This window comes from Macaca thibetana, chromosome 13 (assembly GCF_024542745.1).
Source record: "Macaca thibetana thibetana isolate TM-01 chromosome 13, ASM2454274v1, whole genome shotgun sequence".
NCBI classification, from domain to species: domain Eukaryota; kingdom Metazoa; phylum Chordata; class Mammalia; order Primates; family Cercopithecidae; genus Macaca; species Macaca thibetana.
In genome coordinates, this window is record NC_065590.1 from 105,225,080 (window position 1) to 105,249,704 (window position 24,625).

The window sequence follows — 24,625 nt, forward strand, 5'->3', positions numbered from 1 at the left end:
TCAGTAGGTTGAGGCACAAGAATCGCTTCAACCTGGGAAGCAGAGGTTGAAGTGAGCTCAGCTAGTGTGCTGCTGCTCTCCAGCCTGGGGGACAGAGCAAGACACTGGATCAAAAACAACGAAAAAGATACTTAGTTAAAATCACAGTACGCACACACAGTATTTAAACTGAATGCTTGGGGAGTTCAGAAACCATTTTTATCATTCTACAGGAATGACCGCACATCTTTCTAAGCTATGGTATTTCTTGCCTTAATAACAATTTATTTGTATAATGAATGAAATGTAGTATTTCTTGGAGCTATCATATATTGGTCAGAAACACGGACATATGGATAGAAGGAGTGACTGTAGGGTATAACAGAAATAGTTCTGTTGGTTTGTTGTTGGGTTTGTGATAATTTCAGGTTTCTTATCATCTCATTTGTTCATCTACAAGTGAAGAATCAAAAGAAATTAAGTTCTCATAATTGAAGGCTGTTTATATGATTTCCAATTCATTGACATTTTGCCGGGATTTGATCCATTCTTTCATTAGAGGTTCATTTTTACGCACCTGTTTTTTGCTGTTCTTGTTCCGTGTGGGCTGATTTCTTTCTTGAGCTTCATTGTTAAGGTTAGACTCCAGCCTGAGAAGGAAAGGGGGCTTCTGGGTGAAGCTGTGAGCAGCAGAGCAGTCTCAGGGTCACGGTGCCTTGAGGGGACCCGAAGTCAAATCCACTGAGCATATTCTCGGTGCTGTTCTTGGGAGCCGGATGCTACTGGACAAATTAGCCCAGCACGGCATGGGTTTCCTCGGGAGCAGAGAGGAAGCAGGAGTGTCCTCTGCTGACCTCGCCAGGCTGCAGTGAAGGTCAGCCGAGACAGGACGGGTGCGAGGATGCGCTCGGTGGCACCGTCACATGTTAGTTACTGGCATTGACCATCACATGCCCGGCAGAGGCCATGCTTTGCAGCCGACCCCCTGGAAACAAGCTGTCTATTGAGCAGACAGGCTGAAAGCTCAGTGTTAGGGCTTCGGGAAAACAGAGCAGAGGAAATGCAGCCTCTTACCACAATGTAGTGAGAAAATGAGCCGACCCTCCGCTTATTTGTATAGATTTTAGAGGCACAAGTGTTACGCAGATGTATCGTGTGGATGTGAAGTCTGGGCTTTTAGTGACACTCTGTTTCCATTTCACTAGACTCATCTGACAGATTTTAAAAGCATCCTGGAAAGTGCCCACTAGGACAAGACTGGCTGGTAGGGTTGTTGTTGGGGTGTGATCCGAGGGGGTCCAGCCCCACTCCTGGGCACCGGGTGGCAGATTCTGACCGCAGAGTGACTGCTGCCTGCAGGTGCCCTCCAGTGAATCTTGGCCAATACTTGCTTCAGGTGCACAAAGAATTGACTTGTTGCTTCTAAAAAGAGACAAAGAAATGGTTCTGTTGTAAGGGAGAAAAGTACAGCTCTTAGCAACCAAAGGTCAAGGCCATGCAGATACAGAATGAAATAGAGCATAGGACCTTCTCTGCAGCCTTGGAGAATCATCCCTTAAATCATACCAGCTGTGATCAGACCACTCACAAAATCTTCACTTCACCAGCTGCATCCTTCCAGACATAGCACACCAGTGCTTGCTGTCCACCTGACCATCTGTGTTTATGTGTCTGTCTGTGTGTCCGTGTGTCTGCCTACCCATCTGTCAGTCCATCATTCCTTCCCTCAGGATACACAAGACAGTGAAACACACACTGGTGCCCAGTGAAGTGAGGAGTCCCTCTGCCTGCAGGATTAGCATGTGCTTTACCAAAGTGGCAAACTTTAGATGAGATCATAGAGTTTGAGCAGAAATCATACAAAGGTAGAGAAACACACAGGATGGTGAGCACAGCCAGTGGTCTGGAGGCCAGGACGGAGACCCATGAGAAGGAAGAACAGGGAAAGCCGCGGGGGCTTCTGAGGAAGGGGCTTCACGTTGTCTGTAGGAAATAGAAATCCATGCAGGGTGACGGAGGGGCTGCGGGGAGGAGGACGGAGCATCCACTGGGGCATCTGGGCCCTGCCCTCTCCCAGGAGCTCCAAGCCACAGCCCCACCCCCCCTGTTTTGTATGGTGAGCTAAGAATGGCTTTGACGTTTTTAAAGAATTGGAGAAAAACACAAATGACAAATAATATTTTCTGATATATAAAAGCTATGTGAAATTCCGTTGCCATGCCATGGATAGAGTGTCACTGGCACCTGGCTGCCCTCAGGGCTTGGTGGGCAGGCTGTGGTTGCTCCTATAGTACAGGGCAGAGCCAAGTGGCCACAAAAACGATCGCAGAGTTCCCAAAGCCTAAACATTTGCTACGAAATCCTCTCCAGAATAAGTTGCCACCCCCTGGCCTCATATGTCTCCACTTTGCTCTGTCTCCAGGCAACACACCCCACCCTTGGGGGCCTAGTCCTGTCAGGCTCCCAGCCCCCGAGTGGGCTCTGCCCATGTTCTCCTTTTGATTATTCCCAGCTTCCAAATTCGCCAGCACTCAGACCTTCCCATCATCTTGGCACTTCCTCTTGTTTGCCCCCTGCCCTCCTGGCTGCACGGACGACTCTCCTGACTACCTGGGCACCTGTAGGCTCCTCTCGGCTCTCCTGCACGACCCCTCTGGAGTGCACCTCCCTGGCCCTCGGTCTCCAGTCCCAGCACGCCCACCTGCAGGGCTCCCTTCTTCCCTCCACCTGGCTGACTTCCCCACGGCCTCTCGACCTGAGCAGAGGCCACTCCCTGGTGAAGTTCTCTCCTCCTGTGGGCAGTGCGAGGCCCTTCCTGCCACTCTCCATCTGCCTGCGTCCATGGAGCTTGATGCCACACTCTGCCCCGCATGGCTGCGTCTCACCTCTCGGGCACTGCCTGCCGGGACGGCCTGTCTTCCCATGGGCCCCAAGCTCCTGCTGGGCCACAGCTGGGTCTGCAGATTCGCTCCACCCTCTAGGGCCTGGGCAGGCCAGGCAGGCAGTAGCTGTGCCAAGGACACTGAGGAAAAGAAAGCCTGACACCGAGACCCCGACGCCCCTTGGACATCAGCTCAACTCCAGCAAGTAGATCGTGTGCCTTTGAGATGTCATCCCACAGGCTGGAAAGCTCTGTTCTTTCCCATGTAAGATTAGATGTCTGTATTTCAACTTACTTGAAACTCTAGGTGGAAGTGTGTAAAGACCATGAGACTCAGTGCCACAGACGAGGGCCTGAATCAAGTTAGGTCTAAAGATTACTGGGTCCCAGCTAGTGGAGACATCTTCATGATGGACATCTTGTGATTGCATTTGTGTAGGTTTTCATGGAAATTCATACTGTGGATACATGTTTATCTGTTCTCTGCAAGAAAAGGTGAATCCATAAGGCAATAGACATTCCTAGGAGAATGAGGCATGTACATTTAGTAAGAATTTCATGAGCAGAGTAGGCAAATGAAAAGGTCCTACCTGGAAGGTTTTATATTTTGTTGTTTTGGTTTATTATTATTATTATGTCAACAGCTGTATTTAATCACACAAATCCTGTGTGCTTTACCTTTTTTCCTGCAGTAGAGGAGACAGAATATTGAAGAGGTGTTTTTAGGATGGTTTAAGATCCAGCGGCTGTTCCTGTTTCAAGGCAGCTCTGGCATCTAGAGTTAAAGCTACTGCATTGCTCGTAACATACAGTGATGTTCTTGGCGCCTGGAAGAACATTAACACATTCTTGTCTGCTGATGAATTGAAAAGCAATTTGATCAAAAATAGCCTTGGGCCAGGCGTGGTGGCTCATGCCTGTAATCCCAGCACTTTGGGAGTCTAAGGCGGGTGGATCACAAGGTCCGGAGTTCAAGATCAGCCTAGCTAACATTGTGAAACCCTGTCTCTACTAAAAATACAAAAATTAGCCAGGCGTGGTGGTGGGCACCCGCAATCCCAGCTACTTGGGAGGCTGAGGCAAGAGAATCACTTGAGCCCAAGAGGCGGAGATTGCAATGAGTCGAGATCACACCACTGCACTCCAGCCTAGGTGACAGAGTGAGACTCTGTCTCAAAAAAAAAAAAAAAAAAAAGCTTTGTTTGCTGAAAGAAAGTGTATTCTGTCGTTGTGAAACTGCTCTCATCAGACCAAGCATCCTCCGTGCTGGAAAAGGGGGAACAGAACACCCCCAATCTGAAGCCCCTGCTCTGCAGCGCCCCCTGCTGTCAGGGCACTGAGCAGAGCAATGCTGATTGTGGTCCAAAAGATACTGGCATGAAGGGCTATGCTGACATTTTACAAATAGGGATAATTATTAGGACCAAAGACCTTCCTTTCCTGAGCAATTTCAACTGTAGGCACTCATTTTTATTTTTGTTTCAATTAAAACTTTCAAATGATTTTTTAATATTCAATAAAGGATGCATGTGAAAGTAGATGCTGTCTTTGCTGCCCATTTGAGTGTAGTGAGTCGACAGGCGCATCAAAAGAATAAATCAGTCACCGACTAAAATTTGGTACTGTCCACTTGGCATCATCTAGCTGTAGCATCTTATGAAATAAATATCTGGAAAAGTCAACGCATCGTCACATCTACATTTTATAACTTCAGGATAATTTAAGGTGACTCAAGTAAGATGAGAGGAAGAAATGCAGAGAGTCGTTTTAGTTAAAAATTCTTTGAAGTAAAATGTTGTCACATAGAGGTAGCATCTTTCTTTCTTGTTTCAACTTTTATTTTAGACACAGCGGGTACCTGTGCATGTTCGTTACACGGCATACTGCACCCAGGTGGTGAACACAGTACCCAAGAGGTAGTTCTCCAACCCACGTCCCTCTCTAGTGTCCACAGTGTCGATTGTTCCCATGTTTATGTCCCTGTGTGCTCAATGTTTAGCTCCCACTCACAAGTGAGAACATGTGGTACAAAGTTTTCTGTCCCTGCATTAATTCATTCAGGTTTGTGGCCTCCAGCACCATCCATGTTACTGCAAATGACATGATTTTATTCTTTTTATGGCTGCATAGTATTACACAGTGTCTGTGTACCACATTTTCTTTATCTAATCCACCACTGATGGGCGCCTAGTTGATTCTGTGTCTCTGCTACTGTGAAGAGCATGGTGATGAGCATACGAGTGCATGTGTCTTTCTGGTACAACGATCTATTTTCATTTGGGTAAATACTCAGTAACGGGACTGTTGGGTCTAATGGTAGCTCTATTTAATGTGCCTTGAGAAACTTTCAAGCTACTATCCAGTGGCTGAACTAATTTGCGTTTCCACCAAGAATATATAAGTGTTCCCTTTTCTCCACAGCCTCTCCAGCATCTGCTGTTTTTGGCTTTTTAATAGTAGCCATTCAGACGGGTGTGAGAAACTGTCTCACTGTGGTTTCGATTTGCAGTTCTCTGGTGATTAGTGACGTTGAGCATTTTGTCACATGATTGTTGGCCACTTGTATGTCTTCTTTTGAGAAGTGTCTGTTCATGTTCTTTACCCATTTTTAATGGGGTTTTTATGGTGTGCTTGTGGATGTAGTTGTTCCTTATAGATGTCAGATATTAGGCCTTTGTCATCTGACATAGTTTGTGAATATCTTCTCCTATTCTGTAGGTTGTCTGTCTGCTCCATTGATGGTTTCTTTTGCTGTGCAGAAGCTCTTTACTTTAATTAGGTCCCGCTTGTCTATTTTTGTTTTTGTTGCAATTGCTTTTGGAGACCTAGCCAAAAAAATATTTGCCAAGGTCAGTGTTGAAAAGGGTATTTCCTAGGTTTTCTTCTTAAATTTTTATAGTTTGCCATCTTACATTTATATCTTTAATCCATCTTACATTAATTTTTGTATATGGCAAAAGGTATGGGTCTAGTTTCATTCTTCTGTGAATAGCTCAGCCGTTATCCCAGTACCATTTCCCCATTGCTTGCTCGCATTGGCCTTGTCAAAGATTAGATGGTTGTAGGTGTGTGGCTGTATTTCTGAGTTTTCTATTGTGTTCCACTGGTCTGTGTGTCTGTTTTTACACCAGTACCAAGCTATTTTGGTTACTGTAGCCTTATAGTGTACTTTGAAGTCAGGTAGAGTGTAACCTCTGGCTTTGTTCATTTTGCTTAGGATTGCTTTGGCTATTTGGACTCCTTTTTGATTCCATAGAAATTTTAGAGTCATTTTTTTTCTAACTCTGTAAAGAATTACATTGGTAGTTTGATAGGAATAGAATTGAATCTGTAGATTGCTTTGGGCAGTATGGCCATTTTAACAATATTGATTCTTCCAATCCATGAACATGGGACATTTCTCCGTTTATTTGTGTCATCTCTGATTCCTTTCAGTAGTGTTTTATCGTTCTCCTTGTGGAGATCGTTCATCTCCTTGGTGAGCTGTGTTCCTAGGTATTTCCTTTTGTTTGTGGCTCCTGTGAATGGGATTATCTGCTTGATTGACGGTCAGCCTGGATGTTAGTGGTATATAGAGATGCTGGGGTAGCATTTTCTAATTGATAAGATGCTGAGCTCTCCCAGACAAACACATCGTTGATGGCAGTCGAGGCTCTTTGTGGACATTGGGCAGCCTCAGTCTCCACATCTGTGAGGTGGGCATGTGGTAGCATCTTACAGGGTGGCGGAAGTCTAGATGCAATTCTGTTGGAGGATGCTGTGAACACAGTGTAGCGAGAGTCATGGTGAGAGGAGCTTGTGACGAGAAGTCTCTGGGCGTGAACGGAAGCTCCTGCCTCACCTCTGTGCCCACACTCCTGAGCATCGCCCTCACCAAAGCTGAGGGCAAGGTTGCCAGCCAGCCTAGGCCAGCTGCAGTTGTTTGTTGCATTGACTTGTGTTATTCCTTTAATTTTTTTAGGAATTGAAATTCCCTCATTTCAAAACAAAAGTATTATTATTATTTTTTTAATTTATGTGGGCAATGATTTTTTTTCCCTAAACCAGTGGCTAGCCCTCACCAGTAAAAACGAAACCCCATATTATTATTTCATTTCTCCTACAATTGTTCTACTATTTCTTAACAAAATTGTAAATGATGTAAAATCACAACCTTTAGTTCATATCCAGAGTATCACAAACTGCAAACTGATGGTTGCTCAGGGTGGCTCAGGGTGCTCACTGCACAGGGCCAGTGGGGGTGTCCTCACAACCTCTGCTGTCTGCCTCTGGTTGACTCCCTTGCAGCCCCATGGTGGTCTCTCTCAAAAGCCCTGGCATGGGCCTTGCTCAGACCAGCAGCCACTACCCACCCCGCCCTGTGCTGCTGGGCTCCTTAGAGGAGGGGCGTTCCCAAAGGAGAGAGAAGGGAGGGGCACACTGATGGACACTCAGACGTGCTTCTCAGGGGCAGCTGTGCCCCACCAGCCGTGGGACCACTCTGGGTGGCTTTGCTCATTCAGATTAGCAAAACACAGTCATAATATCAACAGATGACTGTTGTATTTCATGGGTTTTGTGGGTGTGGATTTGAGCCTCTGGTTCATGTACGGGAATCTGGGTGTAAAGCGGTCACTTGCTTGGGGAATTCTCTGTAGCTTTTGGCAGAGGCTGAGACGAAGACAGTGTGGCCAACTCCCGCCCTGGGTACTGTCCTCAGTGCTTCCTCTGCAGGGGCCTGTGCGTTACAGAATCACCAATAACACACCTCTTCCCCATGTCCTGAGAGCTTTCAGTCCCAAACCAAACCTTATCAATGATGACCGCTTCTTTTTTTCCTTTGTATCCGAATCCAGGGCAATTTCTTAGCATTAGTTCATAATGACCGTATCAGCAATGTGAGAAAGCTTTTTGCTTCACTTAGCTTTGTTCTCTTCTTCCTCTGTGGGGAGGAGTCCCTGGGGAAGCCTGGTTCCAGGTTCAGAGCTGCTGCTGATGGCACGGAAGACACCGCGGGAGCCATGACTGCCTGCGAGGTCTCCCTTTCCTTGTAGCAGCAGATAAAACCACAGTTTCCGTTGGAATTAGGCAGCCTGGAGCTTTGCTGATTAGGAGTAGGGCAGCCCTAAGCACCAGGAGAACCCGGGCTGGAATGTCTCTAGCCTATCACCAAGTCCTCCCAGCTGCACTCACGCTGCTCCCAGGGAAGCAGGCAGGAATGTCTTGGGGAAGAAGTTGCCTCCTAAAGGGAGGGACTCACTGACAGAGGGATTTAGGACATGAGAGACACCAGGTCCACCCCTGAGTAACTCTTCACTCTGCTGGATTCCAAGTGAAATGTCTGGCCATGCACAAATGATGTCCTGTGACATTAACTGGCAGGGGTAACAATTAATAAAGAAGGACCCATCAGATAAATCCTGGACTGAAACATTTTCATGTACTAAAGGAGATTTTTAACAGCTCTAACAAATAACCCTTGCCCCTCAGTGCCGGTTTGGCCGTTAGTGAGTGTGGTGGCTCAGAAAGGATTACCGGGCAGTGGGAATCGTGTCAGTGAGGGTCAGTGCAGGGAACAGAGAGGCCGTGGCTATGAAAGGGGCAGCTGCACACGTGCCCCACATGTCTGCCCGCCACCGAGTGGCCACTCAGGTGTTCCGACATTTATCCTGAGCGTATTCTCTACGTGCATTTCCCCCTTTCACTCCCATGGCCGGCATCAGCATTCTAGAAAAGAAGGATGTTGGACTCACCCTGTCTGGTCTGCAGGCCCAGCCAGAAATCCACTTCCCAAAGCACGTGGTCCCCACAGGCCCAGCAGGTGGCCCCCAGGTCCCCTTGAATCCTGGTCACCTGCACAGAGGACCCGGGCCCCAGGAGGCTGCCACAGCCCCTCTGGCTCAAAGGAACAGCCCACTTCTTGACAGATGAGAGACTGGATCCAGGTCGGGTCACCAAAAGTGCTCGCGAGCCCTCATGTGCGGGGGAGGAGCCCCACCCACTCTTAGGGCCTCCACAGGGGTTTGACTGGGCTGGAATTCCTGGTCACTTGCCTACACCCTGTGGTTCCTGAAAGCTAGCCAGCCCTGTGTCTGTCTTTCCAGGGACCAGGTAACTGTCTGTGCTGGGTGCGAGGTGCAGCCTTTCCAACAGGTGATGAATGCTCCTCCAGGGCAAAAAAAATAAGAAAAAGGGGAAAAAGTAGAAAAAAAGGAAAGGAGCCAGAGGGTTTTGTTTTGTTTTCGTTTGCCTGTTGTTTGTTTTCTTTACACCAAAGCCCCGGCACCCTGAGGGCCGTCCCACGCGGCTGTGTGTGGCTAAGGCCGGGGCGGGCAGGCCCTGCCATGTGCTGTCTGCCGTGTGCCCTGCGGCCGGGGCCTGAGTCATCCCTGTCCCTGTCTCCCCAGCGAAGCGGTACTGCAAGGACCCCAGCCCCAGCAGCAGCAGCACCAGCAGCTACGCGCCCAGCAGCAGCAGCAACCTGAGCTGCGGCGGGGGCAGCAGCGCCAGCAGCACCTGCAGCAAGAGCAGCTTCGACTACACGCACGACATGGAGGCGGCCCACATGGCGGCCACCGCCATCCTCAACCTGTCCACGCGCTGCCGCGAGATGCCGCAGAACCTGAGCACCAAGCCGCAGGACCTGTGCGCCACGCGGGTACACGCGCCTGGGCAGGTGGGGCCCCTGGCGGGTGGGGGAGGCGGGCCGCGGGCCCAGCCGCGGAGACACGCGGCGCTTTCAGGCAACTTACTTTATGGTGCGAACGCCCTGATCTCCTAAACCATTCCTGCCACTGTGAACAATCAGTGCAGCTTCCCTTAAAGCAGCCTGAACAGCACCATTGTCCAAAGCGCATCCATTTTCTCCATCAGAGGCAAGGGTCAGATCTTGTAAATTAATGTGCGTCAATGGATCCTTCTCTCCAGGATCCAGAAGCATTTCTGTAAACAAAGAACGCCACGTGGTCCTCCTGTGGTCTCCAGTGACCACACAGAGGATGCACAACGCAGCGTGGACCTCCCTTGAACTTTGACAGGAAGCTCTGCTAGCACCGTTGCCAAGTGAAATGCAGGCATCTGCCCGTGGATTCCTGGGTAGCAGGGAAACAAAGGAAGTAAAAATCAGGCTTCACACCAAGGGATCAGCCGTGTATTTACAGCCAGCACTCGTTAGTTCCACATTTGCATGGGTGCTGTAGTGCTATGAAAGGCATAGGAAGAGTGTCTATTTTAATTTCTTATCAATTGAACCAATGCCTCTGCTGGGCGGGAGAGAGAGCCTTTAGGATGCAGCACAGACCTGGGAGAGCCGCCCCGCCGAGGCCACTAGGCGGCCGGGGAGAACCGGGCCGGGCGGTGCAGGGAGCAGTCTGTGTTCTCAGAGACGCTGCGCAGCGGACACGTTCACCTCCTCTCCCGATAAACAAAGGGCTCTCCACTGTGTACCGCTGCCTGACCATGCACCTGAGTGCACAGCACTGACAGTGGTTCTTGTAAATACTTGTAGTTGGTATGAATGAAGAAAGGTCAGTAATCTTACGTTCTGCAAAGGTTTTTTCTTCAGTATATTTAGTCCTAGATATTGGAGAAGCGTCAGGGGCCTGCAGTTTTCATGGTGACCAAGGTTGCAAAAATGCAAGGTTAGCATGGAAGAGATTCTGTGGCAACCACAAAAAAAAAAAAAAAAGCAGAGACCCTTTCCAAATTTGGTTGCACTTTCTTAAAATTAAACTAAGACTGAGAGAATAAATCCAACATTATGAAGCTTAAATTAATATCAGAACTTCAAATCAGAGTGCACTTTGACAAAGAGAGTTCAAGCAGAATGATACTGTATAATTTATCAAGGTAACAGCTCCAGGGATGGTGGTCTCATTCCAAGCATCTTCCTTCTACTGTTGCGTTGAGAGGAGAGAGCTGCTAGACCTTTGAGGAGGCAGCAGCTTTCAGACCAGCTCTGAAATCAAATTTTGCTCAAAAGAGTGTTACTCTTTGGGGAAAAACATGCAGGATTGTTAGGGGTATTTTGATTTTTTTTTTTTTTTAACTTTCTGTCCACGTGTCCCTTCTTCTCACTTTCTCCCTGAGAGGCAAGTGCTGCAGAATTCTTGATGCATTTCAAAGCATCCTTTAAAAAATCCAAAAAGCCTCACCCTGGACCTCGTTGTTGTTGTTGTTGTTGTTGTTGTTGTTGTTGTTGTTGTTTAAGCCAGTAGACTAAATTGCAGGTTTGCTGAAATTTAGAGGAGATCAGATGGTAATCACTGTAGTAAAGGTATTTTTAGCTGCAACTGCAGATGTCCTTTCTTAAAATGAAAAATTATTTTCATCATAAAAGTTCTTATTACAGCCAGGCCCAGTGGCTCACACCTGTAATCCCAGCACTTTGGTAGGCTGAGGCGGCCAGATCACTTGAGGTCAGGAGTTTGAGACCAGCCTGGCCCACATATAGTGAAACCCCACCTCTACTAAAAAATACAAAAATTAACTGGGCATGGTGGCGCAAACCTGTAGTCCCAGCTACTTGGGAAACTGAGACAGGAGAATTGCTTGAACCTGGGAGATGAAGGTTGCAGTGAGCCCAGGCCGTGCCACTGCACTCTAGCCTGGGTAACAGAGCAAGACTCTGTCCCTTAAAAAAAAAAATTATATTACAAGGTAAATTTTAGTTTCTTCTCTTTCTTTCCTTCACCCTTCTAATTCTTTTGTTATCCTACTCCCTAATTCTTGAACTATTAGCATCAATAAAACTAAAAGAGAATTTTTAAGCTGATATATATATGTGTTTATACACACACATACGTACATGCACATACATGTATATACACACATGCATACACGCAAAATTTTTATCTCTTAGGTATTTGTAACTGTAATAAAATTAAAACTAAACACTTTGTAATTTTATTCTGAACAAACTCTAAATCAGAGATATAATAGGACAACAAGGAAGGAGAGAGAGAGGATAGACAGTAGATAAATAGGGAAATGGAGGGAGGGAGGGAGGGTGGGAGCGATGCCTGGATTCTCCAACCAATTTTGCAGCTAAGCATGGGATAGCAGGAATGTACCAAAAGACCAGGACTGTTCACCTTGGGAGTTCAGGCCAAGGAAACAGCAGTGAGGAATTCCGTGTTTGAACGCTCCCCTGGCTGATGGCAAGACTGCAGTCTGGGAGGAAGGACCCGTGGTGTTACAAGGTGCCAGGCCAAGCACAGTCACCATGTCTTTCTACCAACAGAACCCTGACATGGAGGTGGATGAGAACGGGACCCTGGACCTCAGCATGAACAAGCAGAGGCCGCGGGACAGCTGCTGCCCCATCCTGACCCCCCTGGAGCCCATGTCCCCCCAGCAGCAGGCAGTGATGAACAACCGGTGTTTCCAGCTGGGCGAGGGCGACTGCTGGGACTTGCCCGTAGACTACACCAAAATGAAACCCCGGAGGATAGACGAGGACGAGTCCAAAGACATTACTGTATGTCCTTTTCATTGAGCCTGTGTTAACTGCCAGACTTTAAAATGGGGCCCCAGCTGAAAGAAGTGCCATTTGCACATACCTTATGAGAAAATATATTTTCTCTTTAAATATGACCTTTAACTGAGGAGACTTAGAAAACAGTTTTTGTTGACCCAGAAGAGATTTGTGACTAACACTGATTAGAGTGAAACTAACTATTGACTCTTGTAAATGATAAAGTTTATTTTCTAACAAATATGTTTTGCTACAAATGATTACTTTAAGAAAACATATAAATAGCATGTGATTTCATTTTTCTGGGTGTCCTGTTGGAACAATACTGGATTTTCCTTGCTGGTAGAGAATTTTAATAGGAGTCTTAGATACTTAAATGGTTAACTGTGTGCTGTTAATTAACTAGCTCTTCAAAACTAAGGACAGTGTCCCTTCTCTAAGAAACCTAAAGTATTCAAAAGAGTTTACTCTAGCCTTGAATAAATTATTCTAGTACCATCACCTAAATCTTTGTTTATGACTGTATTACTAAAACATCTATGTCAAGAACACATTTTTGAAGTAGCTACAGTGTTCAAATTCAGGTTATTAAGATAGATATAATGCCCTTTAGGCTTTGAAAAGAAATAAAGAAAAATGTTTTCTTTACGTACTGACTTAAAAGTCTTTGATTCTGAGAACTATGACATCCTCTTTATTCACTGAAAAATGAAATTTATTTTTAGTACAATGGAGAGACCACCATCAAAGCACTAGTGTCTTACAGAAGCAAGGAAATAGGAAAAAAAAAAAAAAAGAAAGAAACATTAGCCCCATGTAGAAATTGGCAGAGAGGGCACCTGCTTATAAGCCTGTTATCTGCATTCTTCAAATTGATTTCAGTATCCAGGCATTGTGAAAAAGAACCAAATCAGAGTGGCAAGCTGAATTTCTAAGTATTTTTTTCTCCTGCAGTGTTGAATCATTACTACCAAATAAGGCATGGTGGTTGAATCTCCAAATTTATTTTGGTTGAAAGTAAAAGCCCTCACAAAATGACAGAAGTGTTTTCATCCTGGATCGTCATGGAAGACAAACCTTCCCATGTAGCTAGACTTAGGAAATGTGTCTGCTGAGCATCGCCACCTGTAGAAACATCCACGTTACTGCAGGTGAACACACAACCGAAAAGGAAATTCACAGTTACTTTCCTCTAAATTGGTCTCCATTACCCCGAATCTTAAAGCACGTGCTTGCAAAATCCTGACCAATGGTGGGGGAAAGCTTAGCTCTAACACACTGTAGTTCCAGTGTTGAATCTTGCAGGCAAGTGTTGGATAAAGCAGCCCACCCGCAGGTGTGTGCTGAATGCTGAATGAGGAAGACCAAGTTAAACGTAGTCTCTGGCTGCCGGACCGTGTGTGTGTCCATGTGGTGAGCACGGCCAGGTGAATATTGAATAAGGGCCCTGACCACTGACAGGTGACCATCATTTTAGTTTAGAGCAGTGGAAGAAAAGCTCAATATGCATTTTCAGAAGGGGCATTATCAGGACAAAGAGGATCTTAAAGGTACAGCAGAAAGAGGTATAAGATCAGAGGCCACCCCAGAGCCACGAACCGCCTCCCTCAGTCTGTGCGCCGTGTGATCATCCGTGTGGCTCTGAAGCTGTGTTTTGCCCACAGCCAGAAGACTTGGACCCATTCCAGGAGGCTCTAGAAGAAAGACGGTATCCCGGGGAGGTGACCATCCCAAGTCCCAAACCCAAGTACCCTCAGTGCAAGGAGAGCAAAAAGGATTTAATAACGTAAGCATGCTGTGAGGTGAAATTATGAATCTTCTTAATCTTCCCATTCTTTGGCTGATTTTTAAAAACCGGATCTGTATATGCCTTGCCGTTTGAGCATGCGACATTCGCAGCATATAAATGTTTCCGATTGCCGGGTCAGTAGAGTGAGCAGCTCACCGTGCACTTGCCTGTTCCCAATGACGCTCTGTTGGACGGGGGCGTCATTTTCATTTAACCCGTGCATTTTGCCGCTTTTCTTCAGGGTGCTTAAATCCCCTTGCAGACATTGCAGCTAAACTGGAAACAATGAAACTTTTTTAAAAGTTTTTTTTTAAAACATACTTACTATTTTGGCTGTTTTTGTTTTTGTTTGGTGGCAGATGTCCAACTCCAGGGTGTGATGGGAGTGGTCATGTGACTGGTAATTACGCCTCACACAGAAGGTGTGACTTCATTTTTCTCATGGTGGATTCTGTCTTTTCAATTTATTGTTTTCAGCTTACCTCAACAATGCTGTCAAAGTAAAAATGTTGAATTCTGTGTCAACCCTTTAAGTGCTATATGTTGACCTTCAAAAGCATGCTAATTTATGTGTTGTATAATGTCTTTTATCTTCAAATAAACAACCTAAATTTGCAAAATTCTTCTTAAGCATTGAAGCCAAAGAGCACAAATGTTTTATCTTATTTTTTAAACAATTTCTTATTAACAGAAACATTTTCTTAAATTTATATTCGAACCAATTCAGAATTAATTATGCAAAAAAAAATTCAATATACAGCACTTGCCCATTGCTTTTCTGCATTAAACTCTTTAATTTTGGTTTTTATGTTGTGTTTGTTCGGGAGTTATGCGCTTCGCGATTGACTGACCTGCCTGTCCCGGCCTGTCTTACAGTCTATCTGGCTGCCCCCTGGCGGACAAAAGCATTCGAAGTATGCTGGCCACCAGCTCCCAAGAACTCAAGTAAGATTTAATGACAATAATTCTCTTTTAAAAATCCATGCACTCAGTAGTTCACAAAAAAAAAATGATGTGTCATTTGCAAAGAAAAATGTCTGTTAAAAAACATGGCCTGTGCACCCCAGTGCCTTGATATAGAAACGTGATTGAGTCCTCGGAATTTCAGCCACTTTTCCACACAACCCATTCTGCCTTTTCCCCTGACATACCTCCAGCTTGTTCATGTCATATCCTTCCTATCTGGAATTTCCTAAAGCATGAGTGTTTTCTCCAGATATGCATGCATATGGAAGGGAAATTTTACAGTTACTCAAATTTTTAGAAAATGACTAAATAATCAACATTTAATTTTTAAAATAAATTCATAGGAGTATTTACAATATGGATACTTAAGTAGCACTCATGACACAATCTACCATCATAATAGCTATTTTCTTAAATACACCGTGGTCTTAGTCATGAATACTCTTTAGGACAGTGTCAGCTCGCGGTTCAGGGATCCGGAGAGTCGTGGAATTCAACCAGACACACCTCATTCTAGAGTTTTACCTCCCTCTTCTCTATGCCTGTCATTTTTAAGCATAAATCTGGCAAAAGGGTGAAACACCTACATTTATACTGCCACCCTGAGATTTCCCTCCTTCGCCTAGACATCTCTAGATGCAGGGCCAGACAGGTTCAGAAGAAGCGGGTAGAAGTCACGGAGGGAGTCCCAAAGCCTCCGCACTCCAGGGAGAGCATAGTTGCAGGTGCACACAGGGAAAGAGGGCGAGACCTGGGAGATGCTCACAGTGCGATAAGAGCCAAGAGTCCCCAGATAATCCCTTTAAATTATTGGACATGCCATATCATTATGTCAAATTGCTTGGTTTTCCTTTTGTTTGGAAAAAGCATTGTTATCCACGCAAAGAGAATGCTGCTTTTCAACCCACATTTGATCTCTTTCCCAATCATCCCTCCCCACCTCCCAGACCCCTGACGATAGACCAGGACTGGCATCCCAGACCCCTGACGATAGACCAGGACTACTGCAAAGTGTAGGCTTCTGTTTCACACCCATGTCATCTTTTACAGGATCCCTGTCCAAGGCCCTAGGGCCATAGATCACCTGCTTATGTTCAGTGACTTCCTGAACTAGCTCTTTCGCCACAAGACCCTTGGAACTTTCTTCATGGAATGTAAACGCCTGGAGGGCTTCCTCTTACCTAACGGCTGTAAAGTCTGTAGCCTCATCCAAAACAGTTCCTCATGGACAAAGTAGCTTTAGGATCTCAAAACGACAGCATTAGCAAGAGCAATTCAACCCGCTTTGTTCAGGCATCTTTTGTATGGCTGGAAACCACATTTCCCTCATGGTCAAAACATGACTAACTCCCCTGGGAACTTGGCCAATACATCAGAACATGGCAACATTCCTTTGAATTTCTTGATGAGGGACACTTTGCAAAAGATTGGCACATCTCCAGTTCCAACAGGCCAGCTGTAGACAGGAAAACAACCGCTGTAAAAGTTGCTTCTAGTGTTGCCTCTGACTGGTCAGAGACTGCAGGGATTCGTTCTCTTTGGCTTGCATCCCTTCACGTTGGGCTTGGCGGCTTATGTTGGTTTGAAATTCCGGGCCAGCTTGCTGTTTCTCCAGCATCAGCACTTTCTTCTTCTCTTACTTCATCTTGCAAGACAGTGTGATGGTCCCCACCTTTAGCATTTTCCGAGGGAGCCGGTTAGCTCTTCGTGCCTTCCAGGGCAGGGTGGGCTTGGGCAGCCCCTCCTTCCTGCCTTGTCTTGGAGGGGAGACTGTATCTTCCAGGAGGTGGATGGCCTTTTCCTAATTGTGGTTGCTCAGAAAGCCACACTCGTGTCTAAACTTATCTTTGCAAAAAGTAAATCCTATTCTGATAGAGCCTTTCTGGGAAATCTGAACTTGACTGATTTTCTTAAATGGTCCTTTTCTATGAATGGATCTTCAAAACTAAGAATTTCAGTCAAGCATCTTCTGTAAAAACACTAATGTTTCAATGACCAAATTTTACTTGATGGTATAACCATAGGTTATAATTTCTTTTCTTTAACCTTGTAATTGGTGACACCCTTTATCTGTTACCTGTTGGATCTGGGTCAGCAAGATCTGTTGGGTGGGTTTCTCAAGCCCGGGAACATGGACTGAGCCCCTCATGACTTGCAACAACTTTCTTTAGAATAATTCATGCATGAGTCCTTTTTAATATTCTTTGTGTATATTTTCAAGGGTTTGGTCAATTTGTCCTGCAGCAGCAGCATCCCTGATTAACAGCATGACGTTAAACCATTCACTGTATCCTGCCACAACCTCTAATCATTCATAAACACATGGTAGAAAGTGGGCCCCAATTACCTCTGAAACTCTTCTCTACGTGTCAGCTAACAAATGGAACTTTCTGGAAATTTTCTTCTTGTCACTTCCAACGCTGAATTGTGATATTTGGCCTTTAACAGGACATTCTTGATCATGGACAAAGCAAATTTTCCAGATAAACTCTCGCTCTTGGATCCTCTAAGCTCTTAAACTTCCTGAGATAATACTTTGCCTGGTTCTTACCCAGAGCAGCAAACGTGGGACGTTTCGAAAAGAAAATTCATAACCTCATGTCCAATTACGTGTAACATGTAAACTGAAACTGGATTAAAATTTAATGTGCACCTGAATCTTACTCCAACTCTGGGACTGTTGCTTTCTTTGCTCTGTAGCCCATCTGGTGTTGAAGACATAGCTCAGAGGCTTAGAAGTCAGGAAGGAAGCCCCCAGGGTAAAAGGGACACTTCGGGGAGGCAGACGGAGGAGGGACGCCCAGTTCCGAAAGCCTCTGTGCCTGGCAGACTTTTGCGCATCGATGCTTCAAGGTGGAATTCACCGTCACCTTGTATGCCCTTTCTAGGAGCCGACCTCCCAGAGTCGCCGTGAGCCCTGCCTGGCTGTGATATTCACTGAGATCACAGGCCAAAAAACAAAAAAGAATGCAGATTAGAGTTTTTGGGGGATGAGAACTCTGCCCACCATGAGCTCTGATTCCCTGTAAGATTTCTTCTCGTGACATTTCATTTGCTAGGATTCCCTGAAACAAACAGCAGGAAAGAGCGCTTGCAAAACCTATCGCAGCTGGTCAGCCTTTTCTTTTTCTTTTTCATTGTCTTTAGGAACTGTATTCTCCCAGCCAGGAATTATTTTTTTCTGCTTCCAGATGTGTGTGCCATTGTAGACATGGGCATGGTGTAGGTATAACCAAAGTAAGCCAAATACAAACTGATTTCGATCACAGGGAAGTGGCTCTGAAGAGGAGCCCACAAATCGGCTTCCATTTATGCTTTGGTTGGCCAAATTAAGATTCCTCCTTACTATCCTTGCCTTTATCTTATAATACCAGGAGTCCTGACATTATGTAACTCCTTGTAGGAAAAAGAACCTCGGGCTACTTGTTGGTTTTCCTGGAGTCTGAGCTTGGCCTGAGTCATCCCGGCAGTGAGCGGGTTGTACTCTTGGTCCCTCGGCCTTCGCGACGGTCTCGTACGCTCTGTAACCTCTAAGCTCGTATCCTAGGCATTTTTCAGCTTGAGCATGCAGGAATTTTAGCCACATCTAACACATCTTTTTAACCTGGTTACATTTTAAAATACGTCATAAGTCAAAGAATTAGCATTTTGAACGTGGGTCAAGATGTTGCTTTTTGCTAAGGCTACTTATTTCTAGCCCATCCTGGGGCTTGGATTCTCTGCTGTAAACATAACAGGCACAGGGAGATTATTCGCCAGGCTCTCCTGGAGACAGATGTGAGCTTTGCTCACCCCACAGCTTCCATTGTTAGGGTGCAGGAGGGTCGCCCGCTTTGACTGCTCACCACGTTCTTAGGAATAATCCTCATTGCAGTAATCTTTTGCTTTCACAGTTTACAATAGTCAATCCACAGAACTCTGTGAATTACAACTGGCCTCGGCTGGGGTCTAGTTTCTTTAACAGGAGGCCGTATTTCCTTATCAGGGGAATGAGCTGACCTCTGTGTAAATTCAGCTCTTTTAGGACAGAAAGTTGTGTGATTTCAGCCTCCACATTGGGAGGGGATCTGTGTGATCTCCCACTTCCAAGATTGCTCTTGTAGCACCCTTCTTTCTGTTATAAAAGATCGAACCATTCAGCAGCTGACTTGGCTCTCCCGAGAGCACCTGGGTGCACGTGACCAGCGATGTGCGTGAGTGGGAATATCTCGGGGAGAAGAAGCGATGGCCTGGGGTTTCTCAGGTGCGGGTCCCTCCGGCGCACAGGGTCCGCTGGGACTCCAGCAAGCGCCGCCCAGGCCACAGGGATTGCGTGCCTGCCCCAGAGCCTTCCCCAGATCTGTGGTGGTCCCTGCTTGTGCTGAAACGCTGCAGGCTTGTGGGGTGCCCGACAGTGGACAAAATGCTTCTGCACAGACTGTCGTCTTCGTGAGGAAAAGGGGGAAGAGGTGCTTAGACCCATTTCACGGATGTGAGAACTGAGGAACGGGTGGTTGGACTGCTCAGTGGAGATGCACAGACTATCAACTGCAAGGACAGAGCCCGACTCAGAAGCTTTCCCACGCTTCATGCCTGCTCCTCGGTCATTAATAACATCACCTTCAGTGTGCTGCTTTGTGATTGAGAATTAAGGGTTTACATTTAGTGATGACTACAGCCCTCCACATGCACGCACACACACAGAATTTATTTTTGTTTCCACACTTGGCCTCGTGCAGTTTCCCTGTGACCCGCACAGGGAGCTGAGCTGGGACCCACCGGCGGTGGCCACCTCCCCGGCACTGTGCCACATCCCTGGTGGAACGCTGGCACGCCCACGCCTCACAATCAGCTAAATGCATTTTGAACTTGCTCCTCCAGGGACCCAGTTCTACCATTTATATTTTCACATCTGTAAATGGTTTATAAAGTTTGCACTATGGCATTTACAGAAAATATCCTACAAAATACAGCCTATTGGAGTTGTATTTTATCATAATGAGTAGGAGAAATTAAAATATAGGAAATACAATTAAGCATAATAAGTAAAACTTCTAAAATCAGAATGTTTCACAATGACTCCAGGCACGCGCGCACACACACACACACACACACAAATGAACCGGCAAACCAACAATAAACCACTCAGGTCTTGGTTCACGGAGTTTCTTGTTGAGGGAGGATGAGCCAGAAGCGCCTCGGTCTTTCCTTCCATTTCTCAAGTCCACTGTCAGGGCGAGCCCAGCAGCAGGAGCCTCCCTGGCCCAGTGGATAGGGCTGTAAGTGGGGAGGGTCCCTGCTGCAAATCTTTCTTCCTGCCTCCTCCTCTTCTCACAGTAAGCCTGAGACCTGGATTATTAAGGGAGGGACCCAGGCATTGGGGTTTGGGCTGAATCTTACTTATTTTAACTAACTATACTGACGCACAGGCCAGCCAAAAAGAAAACAACAACCATGTCGAGAATCTTTAGTGTTTAGCTTTTTAAACGGCTTAATGAAACGTTCCTAAAGTTCTCCAGCTATATTTGAAATGTAGTGTAGGTCTGTTTATGCCTCGCCATTGTCATGGTTTTGATGAAGAAAATATTGAAATTCACTGAGTAAAATCTCAGACTTAGGTAATATAAGGAGGCAAGGGGTGGCAGGATCTGAGGCCAGTGGCCAAGGTGCTCTGCTTTTCATGGAGAGGTTCTCTGTGCAAAAGAAAACACAGAGCATGGGTTTTCCAGTCACTGGGGAGCACTGTCAATCTCCCTGTGCCTCAGTTTCCTTCCCTGTGAAGTGGGACAGTGCTGGTAGCACACACCTGACATTCAATACCTGTTACAATTGACAACAACCATGTACAAAAATCCCCACAAAATGAAACTTTTCCATTTTTCATTTATATTTCATCATTCATTCTTCTGAAAACTGAATGAAACATGCTGCATGTAGACCTGACTGCCCAATCTACAGTCAGTTAAGAAAATAATTCAAGTCTCATTTAAAAGTTTTCTAGCTACTCAAGAGGCTGAGGCACAAGAATCACGGGAACCCAGGAGACAGAGGTTGCAGTGAGCCGAGATCGTGCCACTGCACTCCAGCCTGGGTGACAGAGTGAGACTCCGTCTCAAAAAATAAAAACAAAAAAAGCTTTCTCCATCTTACCTTACTTCATTCATTGCTCAGTTCGAGAATGGTTTTACCTTTGCAGCCTCACACTTTGGCAGAATCAGCATACTGTTTGCTAAAGAGAGGGTGGCTTCTATGGACATTTTATTTTATCTTTAATTTGCCATATTTACCGGCTTCTTGACCAAATTGATCTGTTTGCCTTAAGCCATTTAAAAGGCCGTTTTCAAGGATGGTGGCTTGGTTGAACTCAGAGATAGGGAGCTCGAATCTCTCAGGCAATTAAGGTAAATTTCTAACTGCTCACCAAAGCTGGCTTTGTGAGGTTTTTGGTTTTTTTGTGTCAAATTTTGGAGCATTTTAAATTCAGAAGAAAATCATGAGGAAGATTTTTAATGAAATATTTCTTAGCATTCCATTCTTTCATTTTAAGAATATGAAACATTTAATACAAACATCAGAAACTATTGAATTGTATTGCATACTTTCAAACAAAAATCATTTGTCATCAAATCAAATGTAAAATAATGCATCTTATACAATCTATTTCAAAAATTTTTAAATACATTGATTTTTTAACTTCTGGATGACTTTTTAACATGTACAGTATTTCTGTCACACATGAACAGAAGGAAGAATTTATTGTCCTTATAATTTTAAGTACTGAAGTTTTAAAGTTATTTAAAATATATATACACATATATTACTAAACTATAAACATATATTATTATTTTACACACACATTTTTTGTTATTTTTTGGTCTAGGTTTCAAAGATGGGCACATTTCCTTTCATGAGACGTGTTACATTGTCTGAGGTCTCTTCATATTTCACGTCTAATTAAATTTGGCCTCTTCTAACTTGAGGGGATTCTGGGCTCCTCTGGAGTGGCTCTGAGAAGTGAGCTTTCTTAGACTTCATGGGCCCCCACATCTGACTTCGGGCAGCCAGCAGGATGAGAAGCCAGTACTCTGTGATGGGAGAGTAGAGTCACAATGAGGAGGTTATGTCCTTTAATTGTGCCTCTGAGGTTTTAATGTAGTAAACACTTCGCTAATTTGTAATTCCCTGGAGCAAAATGAATGAAATTGGAAATAAAGTCGATGCTCCCTTTGGGAAATGACTGACAAGGATTTGGGCTGTCCAGGAGATAGACTCATTCTCTCCCAGGCCCTTTCTTGAGTGAAAGGCTTTGAAGGAACTCAAGGGCCATTGAGTGCACAGGGGCCTGGGAAGCAGGAAAGCTCACAGTCACGTCTGCAATTTCAACCTGTCGCTGTGCTCTCTCTTACATGTGATCTGTGGCCTTCCAGGGGTGATGACTCAGGGAAATTACTTCTCTTCTCTTCTCTTCTCTTCTCTTCTCTTCTCTTCTGTTATATTCTATTGTTGCATTTTTACAGAAAGAGGTTTCTGGCACTAGTGAATTCCATTTAATGACATTCTTAAAGTCGCTAGGTTCTACAGGTGATTACATGTTTCTATTCATGAATGAGAGATGGAGACATCTCATCTGCCTCCAAAGAGAAATTGAGAATAGTATAAGAATTTAAAGAAGTTGGACATCCCACACTTACCTGATGTTTTTTAAGAAAAAGCTTTCTAATAATCAGAATAAAATGTGACTTGGTTATGGAAATGAGAGCCTGAAATGCCTGATGGAGCCTTCTGGGATGAAGTTGCCTGTTCTGTGGTGTCCCACACGGAAGTCACAAGCTGCTGGAATGAGGCTGCCGTGGCTGAGGAAGTGCATTCTTGATGGTATTTCATCTTCATTAATTCAAACCTAAATGTCCACATACACCAAGCAGGTATACACACTGGGCAGTGCCCAAGAGAACCTTACACTTATTTTACATTGTTCTTTGTGTGGTTTTTACTACACAAAGAACAATAGAAATTGTCCTAATTCTAATTAGAATTACATTCTAACAAACCTGTGGGAATATTTCATTTCTGAAGCTGAACAGTTCATATTTTTTAAGCATCTGGCTTATACTATTAAGCCATTGACAAATAGGTTAATAATTTTTTATTAACATACTGGTATCTTTTTTTGTTTAATGCAGTTTGTAGACAGATTAAAACTAAATGTGATGTAAATGTCGGTGTTACCATTTTCAGAATGGAATACCTGCACGTTGCACAGTGAAATGAGTGCAAACCTCACTCTTTGGGACGAGCGTTGGGGCAGCACTCAATAGAAGTTAGTGGAAAGACTCAGTTCTGCTATTGTGAAAAACCATGCAACTGGATTACTTTCAAGCATGGGCAGAAATTCAAATTTAGTTAATCAGGTGTTATCAAAGAGGTCTGTAGGCCACCTCCTTCAGTGACTAAATAAACCCAATATAATTAACACATAAATCGCTAATAATTGGGGCCTTCAAGTTGTCGGAAGCTGTTTCCACCTGTATCTTCGATATTTATCTCCCAAGCTTGCTGATGCATTAATTAGCACTGCCTGCAGAGAAGAGCTTACTCCACGGAGGGGGACCCCAGCACTTCCCTGGTCCCAATTAGTTTTCGTGTCGAATTAGGAAGGTGTCATTATCATGGATTTTTTTTACAATTTAGGATACAAACAGGTGACCTATTTTAGGCAATTTTTGGTCTCAGAGCCAATGAGAGCAAGCAGAGCTCAGCAGAACTGCCCACAGCCATGGCCGTGCCTGGAGCCCCTGCCTGTCCCAGCACAGGCGTGCGAGCGGCCAGGTCCCGTTCCTCAGCTCTCACCGTTCATGTCCCTCTCCTTTGGCCAAGTGCTGACGGTGTTCATCATGCAAGCTCACTGAACAAGGTACAAAATCCACCTGATATATAAAAGCACCTGCTTCTGGCACAAATGCATCCTCTAGCGAAGGGGAGAAAACATCAGTCGAGCAAGGAAGTTTTTAAATGATTTTTTGGATGTAAACCTAATATAAGCTCAAAAAATTGAGAAAGAAAAGAACTGGAAAAAAGAAAAACTATGTGTAATCTCACCTCTCTCACAGATATGTTTGCATTTTTGTGCAATCACCGTGTGATTGAAACCTGCTTTTCTGCTTAGCATGTAAGTCATATAATCTTATTTTTAATCACTGCATCATATTTCAGGGAAAATGTGTTTTTGCAGCTTCCATCATAGTCAAGTGATAAAAGTCTCCAGCACCAGGAATCTGGGCGTTCTGAAGCCTGTGTTCTCCATGAGGGCTCCTTCCTCACCTGTGCAGCTGGAACCACGGGGGTCTCCCCAGAGCTACAAGGACGATAGGCAGAGCTTAGATGCTGAAGGGCTTTGCGGAGTGTGTTTTTCTGCTGCAGGGTATAATTTATCCTATAGAACCAGGGACCGATTGTTTGGCACTCTCTGAGCTGTGATCCTCCCGCGGGACCCTGGTCCTAAGGAGACTCAGCTTGAGTCTCCAGCTGGGAGAACAAGCCGGGTCTCTGTCCTCCCTTGGTCTGATATTTGGGGAGA

The 24,625-nt window shown here is 45.2% G+C and overlaps 1 protein-coding gene across 23 annotated transcripts in view; it reads left to right on the plus strand.

Annotated features, from left to right (window-relative positions):
• MYT1L (myelin transcription factor 1 like) overlaps positions 1 to 24,625 on the plus strand; it is a 536,335-nt gene that overhangs the window by 423,915 nt on the left and 87,795 nt on the right. For 16 of the 23 annotated variants that reach the window (XM_050753176.1, XM_050753173.1, XM_050753193.1 and 13 more), the window contains 4 exons: positions 9,247 to 9,515; positions 12,081 to 12,317; positions 13,979 to 14,100; positions 14,980 to 15,048. In XM_050753176.1, the coding sequence (XP_050609133.1) occupies positions 9,247 to 9,515; positions 12,081 to 12,317; positions 13,979 to 14,100; positions 14,980 to 15,048 (697 nt within the window). The remainder of the gene's footprint in view (positions 1 to 9,246; positions 9,516 to 12,080; positions 12,318 to 13,978; positions 14,101 to 14,979; positions 15,049 to 24,625) is intronic. The other 7 variants (XM_050753185.1, XM_050753191.1, XM_050753195.1 and 4 more) reach the window with 1 other exon arrangement.